Source organism: Coloeus monedula (genome assembly GCF_965178545.1).
Source record: "Coloeus monedula genome assembly, chromosome: 16".
NCBI classification, from domain to species: Eukaryota; Metazoa; Chordata; class Aves; order Passeriformes; family Corvidae; genus Coloeus; species Coloeus monedula.
In genome coordinates, this window is record NC_138796.1 from 14,912,543 (window position 1) to 14,935,114 (window position 22,572).

Below are 22,572 nucleotides of genomic sequence, written 5' to 3' on the forward strand. Positions count from 1 at the left end.
TAATTACATCTGGATTTAGCAGTCCAATCTGCCCCTCATTATTTCAGATTGCTGTCTTTTGCCCTGGCAAGAGTTCAAGCTCACCTGATGGTCCTGCAGGAGGAGAGGTCCCTGCTGGAGCCCGCAGGCACTGCCTGGTGTTGCTGCTGAGGAAGGAGAACGCCAGACATCACATCCCTGCCTTGCTGACAGGTAATGCTTGCCCTGCCCAGCCACCTGGGAAAGAGGGTTTGCATTTCACTGTGTGTGAGTTCCACATTAGCAGTCCAACCACAGCTGTGCAGCGCAGGGAATCTTTATCGGGAATATGCTCATGTTGCTGTAGGAATCTTCACACCAACGTGTGAATCAGTCACTACTACACATCCAACAGAGCTGCCTGACCTTTGCCAGTTGTTTGATCTTTAGCTCTGGAGTCCTCTTGAACTTAGAATCACCAAGCAGTTCCTCATGGAAAGGGCCTCAGAAGGCCTCTCATCCAACATCCTGCTCAGCAGAGCATCAGCAATGAATTCTGTCAGGATGCTCAGGGCTTTTTTTCAGTCAGGTCCTGAAAATCTGCAAGGACAGAGATTCTCCTGCCTCTCTGGGCCTTTGTTCCACCATTATGGGAAGTGGTTTTCCTTTATGTGGAGTTGTAACCTCCTGTTTGGATCTGTGAGCTTTGTCACTGGACTCTTCCAAGCTGGGCCTGACATTGGCATCTCACACCCAGCACATGGAGGTTGTTGGGGCTGACCTGTTCAAGGCCAGCAGTTGGATTCCAATGATCCTTGTGGGTCCCTCCCAGCTCAGCACTTACTGTGATTTTATGCCTTCAATCACCTCCTCTCAGAAACTCTTTTTGCCCAGAGAGGTAGGGTAGCTAAAACACAGCTGTGCCACTGAGCCTGAGGGCAGCATCTGATCTTACCAACCCCAGCTTCGAGTCCTGCATCCTTGTGACTTCCAAGCACCCCAAAGGTGATTCATTTTGTATGAAGGAACTGCCAAAAATCAGCCAACTTGCTGCCTTAGATCTTTACTTGAGTTACTGTTTTCTTAAGGATCAGTTGACATTGATCTCAAGTGGGGAAGATCAGAGGCCACAGCAGTGGTCAGGAAGGAACAGAAATCCTGCCCTGCTTGGCTCTTCCCAAGGAGGAGTCACTGTGGGTGACCCTTCCATCCCAAACAGCCCACGATGGAGACATTTATCCACGGCCCAATAGCTTCCTTTAATCTACCCACAACAGGAAAGAACATTCAGAGGTTTGGGGGGGGGGGGAAACAATGACAATTCAAATAGTCCTGGGCTTTTTCTCCTGAGACTATCACAGAATGTTCTGAAAACGTGTGCAGACACAGAGGATTAATCATGGCTCAGTAATTACAGCCCCGTGTCACCTGCTGCCTCTGCACCCAAGGAAAGTTGCTCATTAAAAAGTGCAGTTTCTGCTGCTTCCCTCAGTGCCACAGATGATGTTTTGTGTTCATGTTTTGCACGGGGAAATTTCCACTTGAAATATGGGGCTGGACCAAAGGGTAGTCTGCAAAGGTAAAATATTTTCCCTCATGGTTGAGAACGCAGGGTTTTTCCCATTGTTTGTGACAGATTTTGCAGATTCCTCTTTCCATGTGTTCTGTGCTATTTTCATCAGTCCTGTACTTCACAGCTGATTCAGAAAGACACCTTAGTCCATATTCCAGAGCTCTGGAGAGGGGAAGCTGATATTCTTTCCACACAAGCTTTGGTTTTGGCCTCTGGGAAGTGATGAATAGCACTAAGATTGGAGTAGGGTAAATACCTCACTGAGAAGTTTTGCATTTGTAATCAGTATGAAAAACAGTTGCCCCTTCAAGGTCTTGAACACTGTTCAATTTTCAAAGCAAGTTAAAATTCAACAATTATTCCTGAAATAGAGCAGATAAATAGATGGCTGAGGATCTGTGTCCTGAGGTTCAAACATCATACATTTTTGTCCCACCTTTACTTTCTGCCATGCCCTGAGTTTGAATAAACAACAGGCAATACTGCTGTGACACTGATGGCCCATTTTTGGTGCCTCACGCCTTCTGAATTTTGAGAAGCAGGTGATTGTCAGTGGTACATTTGACATCCAAGCTTTGCCATCGGCCTCTAGCACCAATAATCCATTTCCCATGCTCCACTACAGTGAATTTTTGACAGGCTTGTACGGTAGGAAGCAATCAAATGTGTACAAAGTAATTTAAAAAATAACAAGCCTTTAAAACTGTGGCCTGAAATATTATTACAGAAGGCTGAACTAATTGTTGTGGAAATGTACTGTATGCAACACCTTCATGCACTGCCTGTGCACAGCCCAGCTCTTTGAAGGGAGAATGGGAGCTGAGAGATTGCTGGCTTTAAGCACTTAGTGTCTGTAAAAGTGGAGTGGAATGGGATGGAAATCACAGCAGCAGAACGTGATGTCTCTGTTCAGGCCTGTCACCCCAGCAACACCTCCCTGCCCATGAGGGCCCTGTGGGATTGCAGGACTTTGGCCTCATGCCTGGAGGTGTGAGACACCATGAGGGTCTCCACATGAGCACTGGGCTCAGATTTGGGACTCTTCCTAGTGGACACCACCTTAGTTCAGATATTTATTCTACTTCAGGAGCTCTGTGGCAGCATCTGTGCACTTGTTCCACGTTTCAGTTCCCAGCAAGAGTTAGAAGGGGATAGAAACAACTGGGTGCTGCTGAAAAAGCCAGAGCAAGCTGTGGGCCAGCCTCAGCTTTCAAGAGCTCCTTGCCCCTTTCTAAGTGGTCCATGTGATTTTGGGGAGAGGAGGTGGTTCAGTGGCATTTAGTGTCTTGGGTCAGCTCAGTCTGTGAGGGAGCTGCGGCCAGTGACTCAAACATTTGATAGCAGAGTGTTTCCATGTCAGGCCGAGCAGAGCTCTGCATTCCTCACATCTCCTGCTGTTCTGAGCACAGGGCTGATGGAGGAGCTGCCAGAGCCAAGCCTTGGCAGCGGGCACAGCATCCCCCCTGCAGCTGCTGGACCGGACCCCTCCCTGTGCTTCCACGGGGCTCCGTACGCTGAGGCCTCGCTGCAGAGCCTGGGTAGGTCAGGGCTGGGGAACTGCTCTGTCCTGGCTTTTATGGGATCAGCCACTCAGGGAATGCTGGGGGGTGGGAGGGACCTCCAAGCTCATCTATTCCCGTGGGCAGGGACACCTTCCATGAGACCGGGTTGCTCCAAGCCCCATCCAACCTGGCCTTGGACACTTGCAGGGATGGAGCAGCCACGTTAACAAGGGATTTTCCTGAATAAAACCATTAGGAATATGCTTTTTGTCTGTAATAGCTCATTTACTGTTCTGCTGCCAGTCAATCTCAGTAACTCTCATGGAAGAATCAATGGAAATCAAAATGAAAATACCTTTTTAAAGTAAATGAAAAGATACATGCAAAAAGGAATTATTGAAATGTGACACAATAACATCCAATTAAGCCTTAATTAAGAAAATTAAAAGATTAATAGCCAATCAATACATATTTATTGCCACAGTTTCAAGAGAAGTCAAAATACTAAAATGAGATAAATTGGTGGTTGTGTGTAAAATTGGAATGTGCTGAAATGATAAATGCTGGCAGCTATGGTTCTGTAGGTGCAGAAAAAGGCATTTTTCAATCTCATTTTACTCAGATATTCTTAATTTCAGTTTATACAGTTGTATTCACTTTGGTAACTCGTTCATTCAAAGCTGGGAGATTGATAGGATTTCAAACAGCAAGGAAATGGGTTTTCTGTTCTTAATCTATGACTCACATGGGCGAGTCTTAAACCTCCTAGTTCTGTACACTTGGAGTAAAAAAAAGCAGCTGTTTATTTCACTGACTACGGGTTGTGGGTTTTTATGTGTTCAGCAAGTTAATTTAGCTTAATTTAATTGTTTGAAAATTTGGATGCCAGGACTTTGAGTTAAAATATATTGCTCTCCAAAACCAAACTGACACTAAATCCTATGGAAAAATAAAAATTAAATGCATGTCATTCACCATTCTCTAGCATCATGAAATGTTATGATATAGGAATAAGTAAAGAAATGTTTATTGATATAATTGGTTAAATAATCATGTAGTAAATCAGTATGGAATGAAACAGGGATTTCCAGTGGGCCAGGGATTCTCCAGGCTGTGCTGTTCCCAACAGGACTGTGGATATAAGCAGTGTTACAGCAGTCCCCAAATCAGCTCCCAGTTGTTTGCCCTGCAGTGTCCTAGAAAGCAAAATCAGGTATTGATTTAATGTGAAGTCAGTCATTAGTTATCAACCCAAAACTGGTGCCTTAAATCATTTTGGTACAGATCTATCAACTCTGCATAATGGTGTGAATAAGGATATCAGAATTACAAGGGAATATATTTGCTTTACTCAGCAAAATGTAATTCCAGGGAAGGACTGGGACTAATTAGAGGGAGTTTGCTGTGTTAATATTCCTCATTCAGAAGGCTTTTCCTGAGCTGCAGCATGAGCAGACAGTGAAATGCTGGTTGAGATTTACACCATTCCTTCACAGCAAAAAGTCTGAGATCTGTTTTCATGGGGTAACAGTTTTGTTTTGATGCTCTCCTGAGCAGGAGGAAACCTCAGCTCAGTCCCAGAGCCCCGTCACATTCCTCTGGATTTTCTCTGCCACCGAACTTACGCTGCTGAGCCCGGGATGGAGCAAGTGGTGATGCTGACAGTGGTTGGGATGCAGGCTCTGAAGAGTGCTGGAGAGCTCCTGCAGCAGATCCTGCTGCCTGGCCTCAAGGATCAATCTCGGAGTGCAGGTGATCCCAGCTCTTGGGCAGGGTTGGAGACCTTGGGCAGGAAAGTTTATCCTGGGTAGCTCTTTTTAGCATAGCAGGAACATAATGGAAAATGTGGGGAAGGGGCCTCAGGAAGAACAGGTTGCTTTGTTACCTGCCTAAAGAGCTGAAGAATTTATCTTGGTTTGTTATGGGCAAGGTGACACTGCTTGTCACAAACAGCTCAGGTGGGCATCATTTGCTTCAGAGAGCATCAAATGAGTTCTGAGAAGTGCTTGGGCTTGCTGAGCTTTTATGTAACACAGAGCAACGTGTCCCTCCCTGAGCACTGGCAGGTAAGGCTGGGCTGGAACTGGAACAGGAATTTGGGAGTCTCAGGCTCTGTTGTGTCCAGTGACAGCCCTGGTGAGCAGAACCAAGGTGCTTCACGCTCCGGTTCCCCCGTGGGAGGAGCAGCGATGCCATCCCCACACTGGGTGCTCACACAGGCATGAAAAGGGCTGTCAAGCCCTAGGCAGGGCAGGGAGTTTATGTAATTTCATGTGCAGGTTGCACTGAAGTGTGATAACACAGGAGGTGTAGGCACAAAGGGCACAAGTCTGCCCCAGTCTCACACTGTGTTGTATCCAACTCCCCTAAAACGATGTCAAAATACTACTTGAAATCCTATGATGTTCTGTATCCGAGATCTGAGCCAACAGAAATTTCCAGCACTCATGGATTGAGCCCTAAGTACCTTGCTACATAGAAGACAACTTTACAAACCCAACAACAATGAAACTACTTTAGAGACAAGTCAGCATTCTGTTGTATTTATTACTATGATGAACACTGCTTAAAGCATTACGAGAGGTGCTAAAGGATCCATAATTATGGATTATGCTGTGCCAAGCCACACTGTTATCAGGGTACTCTCAGTGATTCCCTTTCAGCTCTCCTCCATCAGCTGCGCTCTCTAATCAAATCATGGCACTTGCCCCCTGTGGCTCCCTGGTGATTTCCCAGATAGCCCATTTTTTGTTCTTCACTGTAATGTCATTTCTTAGCACTTACATCTTGTGGGTGTTCCTGGTATATTCCTGTATGTGCATTAAAGTCTATTCTGGATGAAACAGAAGTCAAAACAGCCTTGGAACTTGTAGGAAAAAAGTGGATGTAAACTAAAGTGTTTGTGTCCAAAAGAAAGCCCAGCTTCTACGAAACACAAGCTGCTGTCTGGTGCTAAACACATTTTTCTTGACTTGCAGCAGAGCCTGATTCAGGATTTGAGCTCCTAGGGCTGAAGTGGCTGCCCCATCTCACTCGGTGTCAGGCCAGGGAAATAACCCCTTTTGAGGCTGGAGACACTCACTGGCAGAGGAGCCTGGACACGCTGATGTCCAACCCTGTCCTGGTGTGCGTGCTCCGGGGCATCGACGCCTTCCGAGCCCTGGGAGCTGCACTGGAGGGATGGACACAGGGCAGGGACAGGCTCAGCATGGGTGACAGCCTCCCACAGGCAGTAATGGCCTTGACCCCAGAGGTGACCTTCAGACAAGCCATCCTCTTCTTCACAGAGGCAGATTTTGTAACTGGTAAGGCACGTTTTTACTGTTTGTATTATCCTCGGGGTGTGTGGGAATTGATTGAACTTGGACAAAGGAATCCAGTGCTGGGGGTTTTCTCAGGCACAGAAAAAAGTCATAATTTGGGGGTAAATTCTGTGCTTGGCTGAATTAAGATGAGGCAATGAAAGCAGCAGGAGCCAGCTGAGGTCATCTACAAGGTGACCTATTAAATTAATGTGGCTGTGCTTGGCCTGGTGCCCTTTCTAATGATCTTGAGGTACTCCATAAGTATTAATTAGATACCAGAGCAATTGGCAGGAGCAGTAAATAATACCATACATTTTACCTCTGTAAGAGAAACTGAAGAACAGAGGCCAAGAGCTCTCCCACCTAAATGTGGGCCCCTAATTGTGGTGCCAGGCTTTTGGCTTGATGTCTCAGCCTTGCCCTGTGCTCAGGGAGATGAAGGGGTGACCAATCTGTAAGAGCCGAAGAAAACAGATTTCTTGAGAATTCCTTTTTATATCCTGGAGGAGAATGAAGAGAGGAATGGAGACCTTTGCTGTCAAAAGCTTCTCAGAGTTCAGTGATGTGTGCCAGCATCGATCTTTCAGCACAGTAAATTTGATAGTTTCCTCCTGTAGCAGGAAATGTATAGCCATGCCTCTTAAAACTAAATCACTGTGCAGACTGTGGGGTTATTGATACTGCATGGCTTAGAGCAGCAGACTACAAGCTCCCACTGTTTTCTTTTAATGTGAAATATTCAGAGAAGAATTGGGACTGCCTGACTCCTCACACCCAGAGAGAAACAGTTCTGAGCCTGACAGTTTCTGGCAGGGAGTTGGGACAAGATGGTCCCTTCCAACCCAAGCCATTCTGGGATTTTATGATTACTCAGAAGCAGAGAGGAATCAAAGATTGTGGTAACACCATGTATCAGCTGAGAGGGAGTGATGCAGTCCCATAAGTGCATTCGTGCTTTGAATTTACAGCTCTTCCTTTATCTTTCCTTGGGGAAGAAAAGTCCTTTGTCATCAACACAAACTTAGACACTTGTGTCAAACCCACTGTGCCTGTGTAGTGTGCAGTAATAAATTTGCTTTGCTGAATACCAAGAAGAAAGGTTTGTCTGGGAAAAGGTCCTGGCTTTAGGCTCACAGCAAGTTCGGGTTGTCAGTGAACTATGGGGGTGTTCTCTGTGAGACTGGTGAGCAGGAAGAGGAGCCTTCAGGAGGGAAGGCATCAGACATCCCAGAGTGGTGTCTAAAACTGTAAGAATTCATGCACTGCAGCCCTTAATTAAAGTTATCTTGAGATGGAAAGGCAGGATAAGAGGGAAGCAGAGCTGCAAGCTCAGTTTATTGGGGGAGGTTGTGATGGTAGGGCCAGCCATTCCCACCAAAGCCACTGTCAGGAACAAAGGAGCACAGCTGAGGCACAACTTCAGCAACTTGCACTATCTCTTTTATAAGGTAATTCCATTTTTGACTTGTGTTTTTATTGTTGTGGGAGGAATGGAGAGGCCTCTGTGCTCAAGAACAGCTCTTCAACATTTTGTAGAATGTTGAACACCTGCCCTGCTAAATAAAATGACCTTTGTCACCCTCCAGACAGTGAAGGTTTCCCATCTGTGAATCCATAAAGATACTTGTCTTTCCTTTTCCAGATGCAGAACACCGCCCTGCTGGGAAATACCTGCCACCACCTGGCAGGAGCTCCAGGACTGAAGGGAAGGCCACAGGTAAGCACCAGTTGCCTCTTGAGGAAAAAGCAAGTCACTTTAGACTCTTAAACAGATTGAAGAAAACTGTATGTCCTCAGTCAGAGCCATTGAAATGGGGTTAGTGAACCTTTGGTCAGACATCCTAATCCCAGGCAATTGGGAAGGAAAGGCCAGTGGGATCCACCTGGTGCTGGGGGAAGGTGGTATTGCCACATCATTTCTTCTCTACAGTCCTGAGAATGCCCCTGCTGAGGGATGGTGTGGAAAGTGAGTGGAAGAGTAATTAGTGCCAGTTCTTTAGCAGCCTTTTTCAGGTGTAGGTCCCAGAAATGATGATTTTCATGATGTTTTAGAGAGGTGAAATCAGAGCAGAAGGTGCATTTCCTCTGTCATTTACATCCCAGCGCTGCCCAGGTCACCACAGGATTCACAGATCCTCAAAGTCATTTCAGATAACCCCAGCACTAAGGAAAAAAGATGGGAGGATGTGAGCTAAAAAGTTATGAGACAAGGCAAGGACCTTAGGGCTGGTTCCACCTGCTATTTGTGCTCCTATTATTGCATCAAGCATGTTGAAAGAGAAAGAGGTTTCATTAGGAAAAAAACGACTTTGGCTAAACACCTTCCAGATACTTAGCCCTGGAAAATAGATAGCCAGGGATTTTGGACAGTAATAAATACAAAAAACCAAAAGGTAATTCTGTTTTGACAAACAGATTTTAGTTCTCTTATCTACCTTGCACGTCACAGTGGCTAAATTTGCCAGTCACTGGAAAAGAAGTCTCTTATCAAACTGATGCAGGATTCCCCTCATTGTGCCCTAGATCTAGGTACCTTCTCAATTCACATGTACCTGAAGTGCCTTGATTTTACTCACCTCTCCAGGTCACTGTAGGTTTTACATTAGACTGAAGGAAACATTTTTCTATTGGCTTTTGTCCTAAGTTCTGATTCACCAGACTCCTTTCATCCTGCTCTGCTCTCCTGAAGAACCACTGGAGCAGCCATTCCTGGCTGGCTGGTGAAGGCCAGGGAGGTTTTACCAGCACCACTCAGGATCCACAGCACTTCTTTGTTTCTGAGAGAACATCAGACAAAACACCTGAGCTCTGGCAACACCAGAAACAGGGCAGCATCTGACTTGACTGTGGAATATTAGGAGCACAAATAGATTTAAAACCACTTTTACCACTCTCTGAAACCCCAGAAAAGACAACCAAGATCCAACATGATTTAGGATTTGCAGTCCTGATCAGCCTGTGCTCCTGGGTGTGACCCAGCCCAGGGTGTCCCAGGACATCTGAAATCAACCCATCCATGTCCCAGTGTAACACCCTAAAATATCTGTGTGTCACTGTAATGTTGGCTGCTGTATGGAGAGATGATGGTACAGTTCTCAGGTCGTCTCAGAACACACAAAACTCACTCAAATCTGCTTCTCTTCTTTAGAGGGTGAGAGCTGGAGGTGCCAAGCAGAATCCCTGTTTTCCTACCTGCAAGCAGGTGAGAGAAGAGCAAATGGAAAAATGTGGTTTGACAAGAATTTGGTGGAGATAAATCAGCTGGATGTGCCAGCCCAAAATAAGCAAAAGGATTACACCAACATTTTCCTTAGGCTGGAATCCAGGCAGGGATGCACTCTAAGCATGCCAGGAGATGTGGTATCTGCTTGAGTTCACACTTATTTGAAGTCACACCTATCTGAAGTATTATCTATAAATAGCATATAAATGAAACTCTATTTTCACAGGCTATGAAATCAAAACCTATGTAATAATTTTTGGGGGAGGCAAAATGGAAAGGATTGTGAGGAATGGATCTAAAAAATATTACAAAATAGAGAAAGACCAGGAAAACTGGGAAGGGCTCTGAACAGCCAGAACTGGAGATGGAGATCAGGCAGGTTTGAGTGTTGCCAAACAGGTACCTCTGGTAATTCATGATCAGCAGAGGTTGTTCCATTGCTAATTAGTGGTATTTTCTCTAATTCTTGTTACTTAAAATCTCTGAGGAGAGAAAGCCAGCTCTGGGTGACCAAACCAAGCTGGCAATCCTCCTGAAGTGTCTCAAGTCCCTAAACATGCAGCAGGTAGTGACTCACACAGCAGAAGAACGAGAATACCTGCCCAAAAACAGAGCAGATGGTGAGGAAAACATCTGGAGACCACTGAGTGCTTACATAACACACATGGGTGAGGTTGCTGAGGTTGAGCCCAGCAGCTTCCTGCACTTCCAGGTTGTTGCTATGGAACCTTTCTGTTCAGGAATGATGTGAGGAAAACACATCTGGAACAGGAGGGCTCCCTGCAGCACAAGGGTTAAGTTTCCATATCAAGTGGGGAGGAAATAATCTTGGTTTTTATTTTTGATCCTGTGTTTCTGTGCCATGAATCCTGCTCGTCACCTGGAAATAACAGCATTAAGTTCCAGGTAGCCTTGTTAATGCTTTGTTGCATTGACATCTGTATAATTAATACTGGGGTGTACAGGAAACAGAAAATGACATTCCAGATCATCTTGGATCAGTTTCAGCAGCCTGTAGGTTGTTCCCCTGTGCTTGTGCTGAGTGATGTGGTTCAGCACCAGCAGTTCCTGGGGCCTCACAGACTGCTTCTGACACTGCACTTGCCAATAAATCTCCAAAAGATGTTATAAGGATAAAATATTAACTATACTCTTAGTAGCAAGTACTTTAGCAAGACTTAAAATTTGAAAGTGCTGTCATTTTAAAATGGAATTTATGTATTTTCTGCCTTTAAATCCATTTTCATCAGACAGCAAAGCTTTCTTGGTCTGGTTTGTTTTCTGTTCCTCATAGTGCTGCACTTTCCTGGCAGCTCTGCTGGGAGAGAAGCAGAAAGTTTTTGCTGGAATGTCAATTTTGGTAAACACAACTCTATTCATAATTGCTTTATGACATTAATTGGGACCTGTCAGGGTAGTTAGTGCCTTTCTGAAACAGAGCTCTAAAATATACAGAACACCAGAGTAAGAATGGAATAGCTACTCAAGGATTACATCACATAATCATCACAGTTCACATGAAAAATGTAAAAGGGAATACTTTATCTCTCTGAAAACATTAATCTATAATACAAAGATTCGAGTCTTATCCGACAGGGCTGCCACAAAAACTTTTTAGGCCTGGAGCAGATTTCCTTGGGGGAGAAACCTCCAAGCCTAGACTGTTTCAGATATATTTTTAAACTGAAAATCCAACAAAGCGAACCCAAATAAATAATCCTGTATGCCCGGGTTTTTTATGGACTTGTTTCGTTGGGATTTTTGTGCACTTCCTGCCAGGTTTCCGCTAACCCCCATCCCCAGATGTCAGCCCAGGGCAGTAAACAAACCCCGCTGTGTTTCACCGAGCGCTTTGTTCCAGGGGCACAGGTTCTCTGCACAGTGCTGCTCATCAAACCCGGTGTCTGGAGCCGCAGGCTCCCAAGGATCCTCCGGAACCTACACCTGGAAAAATTCAGCGTGGTCGGAATGAAACACCTCAGCCTGGAAGCGGCCGCTGCCTCGGCTCTCCTGCCCTCTGAGGTGCAGCAGGTTGGTGACGGGAGTGGCAGCTCCGTGCTACCGCTGGACTGGGGAAAGGGATGAGCTGGGGATAATCCATTCCTGCAAACCCCAGCAATTCCCACCCGGGATTTCGGAGCTGTTGCTGGGAGCGAGCTATATGGAACAATCAGATCTGTACCTTATCAGCACAAAGAGAGCTGACATGCTGAGGGCTTCTTTTATCACACGCCATAAAGACGCAGCCCTGGTTTCTCCCAAACAAAACTTTGGGGAGGATATGGGCAATCCGGACCTCCCAGGAATCCGTTCAGTTCTGCCTCTTTCCCTGCCAAACAGGTGTCCTCTGTTCCTTCCCCAGGTCATTCCAGGTGGGGCACATCCCGGGAGCACGTGTGCCTGCGTTGATTGCATGTGGTTAAAGCTGGGAAAGCCTCCCTGCCCTGTCAGGGCACGCACATCTCGGGGGTGCAGTTACCTGAGATTACATTGCAGGCACAGCTGCGTCCTGGGAGCCAGCCTGGAGAAATCACCTGCGAGGAGAGAAAATTGTCCTTGCTCGTGTCTGATAGACAATAAAGAGGGTTCTTAAATCTTAGGGCACTGTGGGGTTGATTAGCTGTAAATAGATGTTTGTTTCTGCTCTTTTAGGGCACTAGAAACCTTTTATTTCCTACCCCGAGTGTAAGGATACTGTGAAAGCCAGGGAAATGAACTCTGGCCATTTCAGAGGAGTTGGATTTTTTTTTTTTTTTTCCTTCCCTCGGGGAAAAACAATCTGTGTTATTAGATTGGTTTCCTGAAGACATTTAACCAATTGACTTTACAGAAACCAAACGTTTATAATTGATATTGCACTTGGGTTAAGTTTGGAAAGTTTATAACATTATCTCCTGGAAATTCTTGATAGAGGCTTCCAGAAGAAAACAGGCACGTGCCAAGGCAGTGCTCTGGAACAATTAATGCCTTCTGCATGATAGCAGTGAGCACAAGCATCTGAGTTTTAAATATTTATACTGGCAAGAGAGATATAGTGGCCGTTAGGGTTGATGGGGATGTGCTTCCCAATGTTATTTAATCACAGAGCTAAACACAAAATGCTTTTTTCATCATCTGAAACAGAAAACATCTTAAAACCCCCAAATATCCTCAGGAAGCAATGCAGATGCATGTGGGGTAAATGTGAGGAAATGTTGTTTCCTGAAAACGTCCTTGTTTTTGGAGTTCTCCAACACACCAGAGCAGCTGTTGAGCATTGATTCAGTTGCCTTGAAGAGCTGGTGACTAATGAGGATAAAAATTACAGACTGTTGGGGTTTTGTTCAAGGGGAAAAAAGCAGGGTTTGGAAGTGAGGAAGCAAAGAGAATAGTCTGCCTTTGGTGAGGGGGAGCAGACAGTGGGAAATGCTTTCTGCTGTCCAGGAGCTCCTGCTCCCTTTTAGAACAGCAGGAATGGCTCTCACTGGGGAGGGCTGGGAAAGGCTGAGTTCCCAAGATAAGTAGGGAGATTTTGGAAAAGCCTCAGCAAGCTCCAGGGACTGGGTTATTTGGAAAATCCAGTGGGTAAGTGACTCAATGGCAGCCGTGGGGGCAGGGCTGTTTTTCCCAGCTAAATTCCATGTACAGCTTTTGGATGGGAGGAATATTCATGATGGATCTGCTCCTTGGCTTAAGGCACAATGGGATGCAGTGGTGGCCTTAAAATGTGGCTCCCAATATGGGGGCAAATTGCTGGGATTTAATACATCACAGAATCCCATCTGGGGTGGTCCCAGTTGGGTTTGGAAGTGACCTCTGGAGATCATCCAGTCCCAACCCCCTGCCAGGGCAGGGTCACCTGGAGCAAGTGACACAGGGATATATCCAGGTGGGTTTGGGATATCTCCAGAGATGGAGAGTCCAAGCCCTCCCTGGGCAGCTGTTCCATGGCTCTGCCACCCTCCATGGAAGGAATTTCTTCCTCATGTGGAGGTGGAATTTCTTGTGGTTTAGTTCCTGACCATTGCTCCTCATCCTGTTGCTGGAAAGAGCCCTGCACCATCCTCTGACACCCTTGGAATATTTATATGGATTGATGAGATCCGTGATGGAATGTCCTGTTGAAGAAGATGGAGCCAGTGTGTCTGTCCCTTCTAGAAGTTCTGTCCAGGGCTTTTTCTCACTTTACCTGGAGCATGCTCCAAAATCCATCTCTACAGAACTCCCAAGCACTGGGATGTGCTGGTTTGTTGTGTGTACATAGCACCGGAGAGCAAATCTGGGTTTATTCACTGCAAGCAAGACAACCTCACATCTCCTTTTCCTTTCTAATGTATTATTTACATGCACTTGACAAACATCCTTGGCAGCATGAGCTCAGCTCCGTGATTGCTTTTCCAACTGAAGTAGTCCCCCCGAGCTCGGAGCGGCGCGTGGCCTTTGGACCACGAGACAAAACGACTGCTCTGCTCTTTGCCGAGGTTATCGAATCACAGGAGCCACAACAAGATGTTTTATCTGCAATTTAATGACGATTATCAAAAATAAAGGTCATGTAAACAGAGCTGACATTGTCTCCCCAGCTTTCAGCATGACCTGGCGGTGCTCAGCCAGTGAGGAGCCCCTGTTCCCAGGGGGATCCTGCCTAGGAGGGCTGGATCTCCTTTCAGTGCTTATCCAGCAGATCCAGCCCTGTGCAGATTAGCAGTTTTGGCTTTATTTTTACAGTGGGGGCTGATCTTGCTGTGGGGGATTACCTGATGTGATTGCCTGCAGTAGCAGGTCACTGGGCTCAATAACTCCACGATTCCCTCCAGCCCCATCTTGTGATTCCAGCGGTAAAGGCAGCCGGATCATTCCCTGCTCTTTCATCCCGTTAGCCCTCCCGAGCCAGTGCACAGCTGGAACTTCCTCTCAACGAAATTGCTTCCTGAATTCCAGGCAGCTGCACAGGGGCAGCCCCAGCACAGCTGCTCGGGATCTGCAAGGACACGGAGGCGGGATGGGAGTGGAGGGAATGAAGGCAGCGCTGGGCTGGAGTGGCTGTGAGGAGTGTGAGGAGCTGCCAGAAGGAAAGAGTTACCTTGACACCCTGACACCATCAGCAGCGATTAGGAACAGCATCTTCTTCAACACCAAATCCATGGATTTGCTGGGGAGCAACTGCAAGATGGAAGAGTTTTGTTATTTAGATCTAAAATCACTGGTTAGATGCTCTGGAACAAAATAATGCCATTTATTCTGGTCTGTTTAACAGAAACTGCATGTTTTCCTTGCAGCTGTTTCCAACCTGGATGAATATTGATATGTTTTATCAGTCCTTTTGAAAGTTTTCATTGAAAACATCACTGGTTTTTCATTGCCCAAAGAGAAAACCCATAGAAAAATGGATTAAATCCATTTTTTTAACTAACAAAAATTTTCCAGCAGGAAGGGATTATTTTGTATTATACAGAACTGAATGAATGTCACAATTTCTCAGTACACTGTGACAAGCTGAAATTCTTCATCCTCATCCAAGCAGAACTCTTGTCACCAGAGAGCCCCTGAGCCACACACTGTGACCCTGTGCCCACTGGGCAGGAGGACTGACAAGCACCACATCCAAGCCCTTAAATACCTCACCAATTTAAGCACAGAGGGGCTTTCTCATGGAATATTCTGCCTTTGCAAATAGAGGGGGGAATATCAGGCTTGAGCCCGTGGTTGTCAATTCATAACCTACTTCTTAGAGATGCAATTTAGGAGGCAGGCGAGTGCGACGAGATTTGGGTCAAAGGCAGTGAATGGTTTCACGGGCTAGAAAAGCAGAGAGGCCTTGAAGTGTTTTATCTCCATATTTCTAAATGAAATGATAGGATTTGCTTTTGGAAATGTTTTATCTAGAGAATTGCTATCCTCTGCTGCTTTTAGAAGATTAAAAAACAGAGGAATTAAAACCTCTGTGAATGACGTGATTCAGCTGAATCAAATGGTGGTTTTTCCCCTCTTGTTTTTATTTCCTCAGAAATTGGGAAAAAAAGTAAATAGCCATGGGTTGATTCTGGCAGGGAGCTGGAAATGCCCTTGTTTTCTATGCTGGAGAGAACATCCAGCCCTGGCTGCTGCACTGTGGGGTGCAGGGAGGCACAGCTGGATGTTCCTGACACCTTGTTCAGACGGAGGGGCAGGAGGAGGCAGAACAGGATGTTCCTGCCACGTTATTCAGCTGGAAGGGCAGGAAGAGGCAGAACTGGATGCTCCTGCCATGTTATTCAGATGGAGAAGCAGGAGGAGGCAGGGCTGCAGCTGCTGTGGGCACCCTGACCTTGTGCTCAGCCCAGACATCTGCAGCAAGCCTGGCTTCCCGAGGTTTTCCTTCATTCACGCAGTCAGCAAGGCCAGGAGGGCTCTGCCACCCAGCTGCCCCTGGCACTGCTGCCTTTCCCCAGGGTCCCTGTTGCTCTGTCTGTCCCCAGCCCTCAGAGCAGCCTCTCCTCACCAATGCAGTGGTTGCTGTTTGTCATTTCCTCTCATCCTTCCTCAGTGTAAGATCCCAGGGTGTTGTGACCTCCACAGCTCTGCTCAGGAGGGGGCACGGGCTGAACTGACCACGCTTGGAAAAGAAGCAAAGGTGGAGAAAATTGCTATGGAGCAAAGGGCATCAGACAAGGCCAGGAGGACAAACCAATTTCTTGCAGCCCCTGTTCTGACCCTCCTACTTTTAAGTTCTGTAGTCCTGATCCTAACTAGTGTCTGGAATTCACTCTTCAGGAGAAGCAGGGTGTGTGTGTGGGGGTGGTCCTGCCTTTTGTGAATTCAAAAAGCAAAGCTCTGGTATTTGTGGTCCATCATTTTATATCAGCTGAAGAATTAAACGTGGCTCCTCATCCCAGAGTATTTGTGACCCTGGTGTTCTTGCTTGTGCTTCCTGCTGATCTGGATGTCCCCCTGAAGAAGCAGCCTTCCTGTGACCTGCTGGATGTCACAGGAACTGCTTAGTGTCTGAGCTCTGTATTTTGGAATCTTTAGTACACTAGCAGTCTATTAAAGAGGAGAGAAAACAAGGAGCAACAGCAGATTTGCTTACTCACAGCTTTCCTTCCCAGCCAAAGGAAAGCTGGGATGTTCCCAGTGCTCACCAGTTCCTTATAACCTGTTCCATCTCTGGTTTCTTCTCAGGATCCAGCTGCTGTAGAAGCTCACTGTACCTACCTTACCTCGGGCACTGCCCTCGTGCTGTGCCTGCAGAGGCCCAACGCGGTGAAGAAGCTGATGGATCTCCTGGGGCCAGAGGATCCTCAGCTGGCCCAAGCACTGGATCCATGCCTCTGGAGGGCTCAGTATGGCACCAGCACAGTCCAGAATGGATTTTATGGTAGGTTTTTGTAAAAGAAAAGTCCAAAGGCTCAGATATACAAATGGACACTATGTTATGTATTGTTCCCTCCTGCATTGTCACTACACGTCCAGCCTTGGAACAGTGGAGGCCATTATTCCCTAGAAAGCTTTCCCTGTGTTCTTGGTGGCTGAGCTGAGTGTGTCTCAAGCAATGAAATACTCTCCCAGAAGATATATTCCAAAAGGGTTCTTCCCAGAGCAGCCCTAGATCTGTCTTTATCAGAACAGATTTCCTTTGATCTCTTCCCTGCTTGGTTATTTCATTATTATCCCCAAGAACCCATCTGTCTTCCCTGCTTGTGTGTCCCTTCCTGATGTCTCCATTACCCATGGGGCAGCTCCAAGATTTCAAAAAGACTCCGAGTTCCTGTAACATCCCAAAGTGCTGATGGGCTGGCTGGAGAGAGGTGATCCAGACCTGCCTGAGGCAAGCAGGGAGACTCAGCTGTTTCCCACCTGGAAAGGCTCTTTCCAGCTGGCACATGGACAGAGGCACAGGGCAAGTCAGCATCCTTGGAATGCTGAACCATCCCAGCTCCTCTGCCAGTAGGGAGGCACTGGGATGTTGCAGTGTGTGGGAGGGGGTGAAGGATGGGAAAATGGGGAGCAGCCTGTGGAGAGCCCAGCATGGAGAGAAGGATGTCATTCCAAAATTCCCATGGAATTAAGCATGGTCAGCTCCCTGCCTGTGCCTCTCCTCAGTGTTGCACGGATTTTGCTCTAATAGTTAAAGGAATGTAAAAATAATGAAGCAATAATTTCTATAAACTCAGGTGAACTGGCTGGCAGGCACTGTGTGCCCTCAAGTCCCACAAGAACTTTCCTGACAAGATCCATTGGATGATTTGGCTCTTCCTATCATATCCTGGGCTGTGAGATCACTCCCTCTTTTCATCCACGTCCAGTGGGCTGCTGAGAACTGGCAGGGAATGAAGGAGCCACAGCTTTGGAAAGACAACCAACCCCTCACTACAGAACCTTCTTTAACCCTGAGGACTAGGATTCAGCCAGGAGAGACCTCTCACCATGATCCCACAGGATTTCTGGGAGTGACTGAAGAGCAGGATCTACCTACACAAAAAAAAAGTGGTCAGGGCTCTTCAGCCAATCCTTTTCCACTCTCAGCCTCTGCTCCTCTTGCTCTGGAGATGAGTGGATTGTGTATCCAGATTGCTCTGAAGCTCCTCAGTCATGGCTAAGAATGGGTTAATAGATACCCCAGATTTCAGGTGTTTGCTACAGTTGGAGCATCCCCAGCCTAACTCAGTGAAAATGAGCAAGGGAAGCTGAGTCTCATCCTGTTTTGTTGGGAGTTACAGGGAGCTCACTGTGTCAGAGAGATGCTTGGATGTTCTGACTCCTTTCAGACCCCTGGGCTGGGATCTGAAGTTGCTCTTGAGATCTGGGCTGAGCCCAGAGCTGGCCCTGCCCTCTGAGCCCAGCCCCTGTGCTCTGTGTAGGGCCCAGCTGTAGGGCTGGCCCACAAAGCCCTCCCTGCACACGTCCCAGGAAAAGGGATGCAGCTGTAGCTAACTCTGATGGATCTGATGCAGTTGCTCTGCCCTGGAGCTGTCTGTCCATAAGGAAAAGACTGTTCCTAACCCCCTGCACCTCCCAGAGCTTGTCCTCCAGCACAGGTGAAACATTTACCTACAAGTTAAGCTGGAAGAACCTTCAATGAGTAAGTGGGGGGCTGTCCAAGACCATCTTCCTTTCCTAGGAGGGAATTCTAAGCATTCCTAGTTTTGTTCCAGCTGAGGAAGAACTTCAGTTAATGCCTGAAGCAGAGCAAACTCTCACTTTTCCTCCCTAAGTGACAGGGGAAATGCAATTTAGATGAAGATGGGGTTCCAGGGACACTGGTGAACCAAGAAATGCAGCTTTAAAGCTCTGGGGCTCAGCTGCAGAGGCAAACCTGCACCCTCCCATCTCTTCTGGGACTTGGGAAGTCACTGTACTGTGCTTCTTCTTCCATCCAAAGAGCTCTGACATATGCACCCTACACTGCCTTGTACCCTGAGCAAAGTGAGAGTAGAACACTCATTTTGGGAGCATTTGTGTTCTCTGTAATGCCACAAATGATGGAAGCACAGAGGGTTTGGTGTGGAGGTGTGGAAAGGATCCAGCCCAGCTCCTACACTGGTGACTTACACAACCTCAGGATTGTAAACTGCTGCCTTAAGGGCTCTGGCTATACAATACCTGGAATTATGGAGCTCAAACAGGGCTGAGTGCTCTCAGGTGGGATCCTTTGAATGGGCAGCCTCCAAGGTGGTAATATTTCAGAGGATATTTGGATCCCAGGAGCATGGATCTGTGCCAGCACATCGACAATCTATCTAAGCTCCAATAGAAAGAGCTTTTCCCTCTCTAATGTTTTCCATCCACAAATCTCCAAACATTCTGAGTAATGCTTTCTAGCACTGTTGCTTTATAGGGAAATACTCAGCTGCTAAGCCTGGAGGGACCTCTCGAGTCACTGAGTTCAGTTAATTCCCTCACAGACAACCCCTTCATGTTTTCCCTTCCATGAGCACCCACCCCAACTGGACGGATGTCGCAGAGCTTTGAGAGCTAAAAATCTTACATTTTCAGACTTAAATACAGCTCCATACAGTTTGTGCCCATTTGTTCCTGTGCCATTTATCTTTATTTTAAGTAGCTCTTTTTACACCTCTGACCTTTTCTACCCTGGAGTGTTTATCAGAAATCAGATTTGTTTCTCAGCTTTGGGTCGTGTTGGGTCAAACAAGCCAAGGTCTGGTTTAACTTTTCAGATGATTTTCCATTCCTCCAGTCATCCTCATGTCATTTCTCTGACTGTTCCAGTCTCAATTTACCTTTCCTGACCAGAGGTGAACAGAAAAATGTACTTCCATCAGCAATGCCTCATGCTAATTCTGATTTCCATGGTCAGTCAGAGTTCTCAGTGTGTTTGGGACCTGCATTATTTTACTAAGCACATCTATTTTACTAACCAGTGGCTCTTTCCCTTCAGTAAGAGCAGCTTGGTGTGATCCAGAAGCAAGGCAACAACAGGATTTAGAGCTGGAATTGAAAGGTTTCACAGTCTCCTTAACATGATTCCCTCAGCTCCACTGTTAGGAAATAGAAGGAGTCTTGTTTACATGAAGAAGCTGCTGAGTGATAGTAGGACAGAATCAAAATACCAAGGAGGCAGTGGAACTATTCTAAATATAATGGTTTAAAATGTTTGCTAGTACTGTACAGAACAGCTGGCCTTTAAAGCAATTACTGCAGTGAGTTGCACATCATCAATCTCTTCAAAAGATGAGTGTGAGTCTAGAGAATGTTTAATTCATGGCCTGAGAAAATCTTCTCATTGTATTTCTCTCTCAGGCTCCAAATCCTACCCAGTGGCTGTCCGGGATGTGAAGCTGTTTTTCCCAGAAGGGCTGTGCTGTGCCCAGTGTCAGACAGGGCAGGAGGAAGAGGTAGGAATCTGCCCTTTCCTGAGCTTTATCCTGCTGTGCCAGAGCAGTGCCTCTGGCCCTGCTATCCCATGACTTCTCTGCTGTTATGCTTTAGATAATGCTGCTGGATGTGTTTCCCCAGCTGCCGAGTTTTCCTTGTGCTGGGGCTGTTCCTCCCACACTCTGCTCCCTCTGTATGACCCAGGCGGCCTCGCTGGGGAGGAGCTGCTGCAGATCTGTTTGTTCAGCAGCCTCTGCTGTAAATTTGGGAGGGCTCAGGGCTTGTGCTCAAATGATCAACATTGCTTTGGAACAGGGAAAGCAGCCTCACCCTGATTGATGAGGCCCACTTGACCCAGGAGCTGTTTTTTTACCAGTTTTGCATCATTCAGGGATGGAGATGAGGTGGGATGGCTGATGATGTGAAAATGATTGGGATGTGCTCAACCAAGGGATGAAAATGCTTGAGCTCTGCTGTGGCCCAGAGGTGATCCAGCTGAGATGGTCTCAGGAGATTAGCTCTGGGAATGGCCACATCTGTGATGGGCTTCACTAAAGTGGATGTGCAGCTCAGTGCAGGGCATCGTGACTGTGCCAGTTCATTCAGGGACAGAAGGGAGCTGCTACACCCCAGTGTGGCACTGGGGAAAGCTGTCAGACCCTCACGGGATTTACTTGAGCTCCTGGCCTTGAAAAGCTGGGAGTAGAGACCTTAGAATGATGTCTGGATATGGGACCTTGAAAAGGATGACTAGATGCTGCACTGATTAAGCCTCAGTCAAAAAGAAGAATGCATGCAAAATGTTCTTGTATCTCCAGACAAGCAGGTGTTTTCTAGGCTGGCAATTACAGAAGTACAGGACAGCAACAAAAGCTTCACAGCTTGCCTGAATCAGTACTTGGGGAGTGTTATCCCTTCTCATTAGGTAATGTGCTCACATGACTTGCTTCTCCCTCCCTCCCTGCCTTCCCTCCTGCAGATCTATAACCTGAAACATGACCCCATCCTCAGCCTGGGGATCAGGAAGCAGCGCAAGATCCTAATCCGTGACCCGGGCAGGCATCCCAGTGTCCTGGGCTCTGAGCAGCCAGGCAGTCCTGGTAAGGAAACGTAACTCCTGTTAGAGACTGGGACTGCTATTGATTAACTGGACAGCAAGACAAACCATCTGGTGGCAGCAAGATTGGGTATTGATGTCCTTTCAGAAGGGAGAGACAGCTCTGAGCTGCAGAGAACAGCTCCAGGGGAGTCCGGCCTTTAACTGTTCACCTGCCAGAGCTTCAGGGCTTTAAAGACAGAGCTGTCCACAAGGGCTGACCTTAACAGCAGCAGCAGAACAAGCACTGACAACACAGCTGGTGTGAGACCAGCACATGTTCCTCCCTGAACCCTTCCCAGGTGTCTCAGCACAACCTTGGTGGTTCGTGTCCATTCAGAGCCTCCCCTGGAGAGGCAGGGCTGGGCAGTGCTGAGTCGTTCTGTGCTGGGAGTAGAAAAATATCAACTGGTGCAGGGAGTGCTGCTGGCAGCGTGGCCAGAGACCTCTCCTGAGCTGGGCTGAGAGCTCATTCAGCTCCCACTGCTGCTGAGCAGCTGCCAGCTCCAAATGACTCCCAGCTATTGCCAGGCTGACTTTGATTGGGAGCTGAGGTCTCAGCCAGGCGGACACTTCCTGGGATGCAGCAGCTTCTCAGGGCCTTTCCTGCTGATTTGACTCGATGGATGTGTAAACACAGCTGTGGTGCAGGGGCAGGGGATGGCACTGACACAGGGGGATGCTCCCACTGTGGGATGTTGTGGATTGATCCCACGCCTTTATAAACACACAGGGACCAGGTGAAGCATCCCTGTGGTGTTCCCTGAGGAGCAGCCTTGTTTAGAACCAGGCTATTCTCACTCCTGTAGCTTCAGTTGTGATGTGACTGATGAGGGCAGCTCAGAAATGTTCCTGTGCTACCCCTGATCACTGCAGTCATTAATTCCAGCAGGGGAACCACAGGATTGTTGTGCATGGGAGAGGAGCATGATAAAAATGTGACAGAATCACAGCCCAGCCCTGCCTGACACAGGACTTGGGGGGGACAGTGGTCACATCCCTGCAGGTGCAGCAGTGCAAGGAGTGGGTGGTAAATCAAGTCCTCTGCCCTTGGGGTGAACACCAAGTCACTTTTGTGCAAGGGGTATTTGTCCCAAGGTATTTGGGAAGGGTGTTCTCCC

General features: G+C 47.2%; 1 protein-coding gene across 1 annotated transcript in view; it reads left to right on the forward strand.

Annotated features, from left to right (window-relative positions):
• The window catches only part of DNAAF8 (dynein axonemal assembly factor 8), a gene marked incomplete at both ends in the record, with an annotated part of 86,355 nt that overhangs the window by 53,097 nt on the left and 10,686 nt on the right, over window positions 1-22,572 (forward strand). Inside the window, 10 exons of the mRNA XM_082292121.1 lie at window positions 48-192; window positions 2,941-3,069; window positions 4,591-4,785; window positions 6,012-6,338; window positions 7,981-8,055; window positions 9,487-9,540; window positions 11,423-11,592; window positions 16,702-16,897; window positions 20,281-20,375; window positions 21,335-21,455. Coding sequence (XP_082148247.1) covers window positions 48-192; window positions 2,941-3,069; window positions 4,591-4,785; window positions 6,012-6,338; window positions 7,981-8,055; window positions 9,487-9,540; window positions 11,423-11,592; window positions 16,702-16,897; window positions 20,281-20,375; window positions 21,335-21,455 — 1,507 coding nt within the window. The remainder of the gene's footprint in view (window positions 1-47; window positions 193-2,940; window positions 3,070-4,590; window positions 4,786-6,011; window positions 6,339-7,980; window positions 8,056-9,486; window positions 9,541-11,422; window positions 11,593-16,701; window positions 16,898-20,280; window positions 20,376-21,334; window positions 21,456-22,572) is intronic.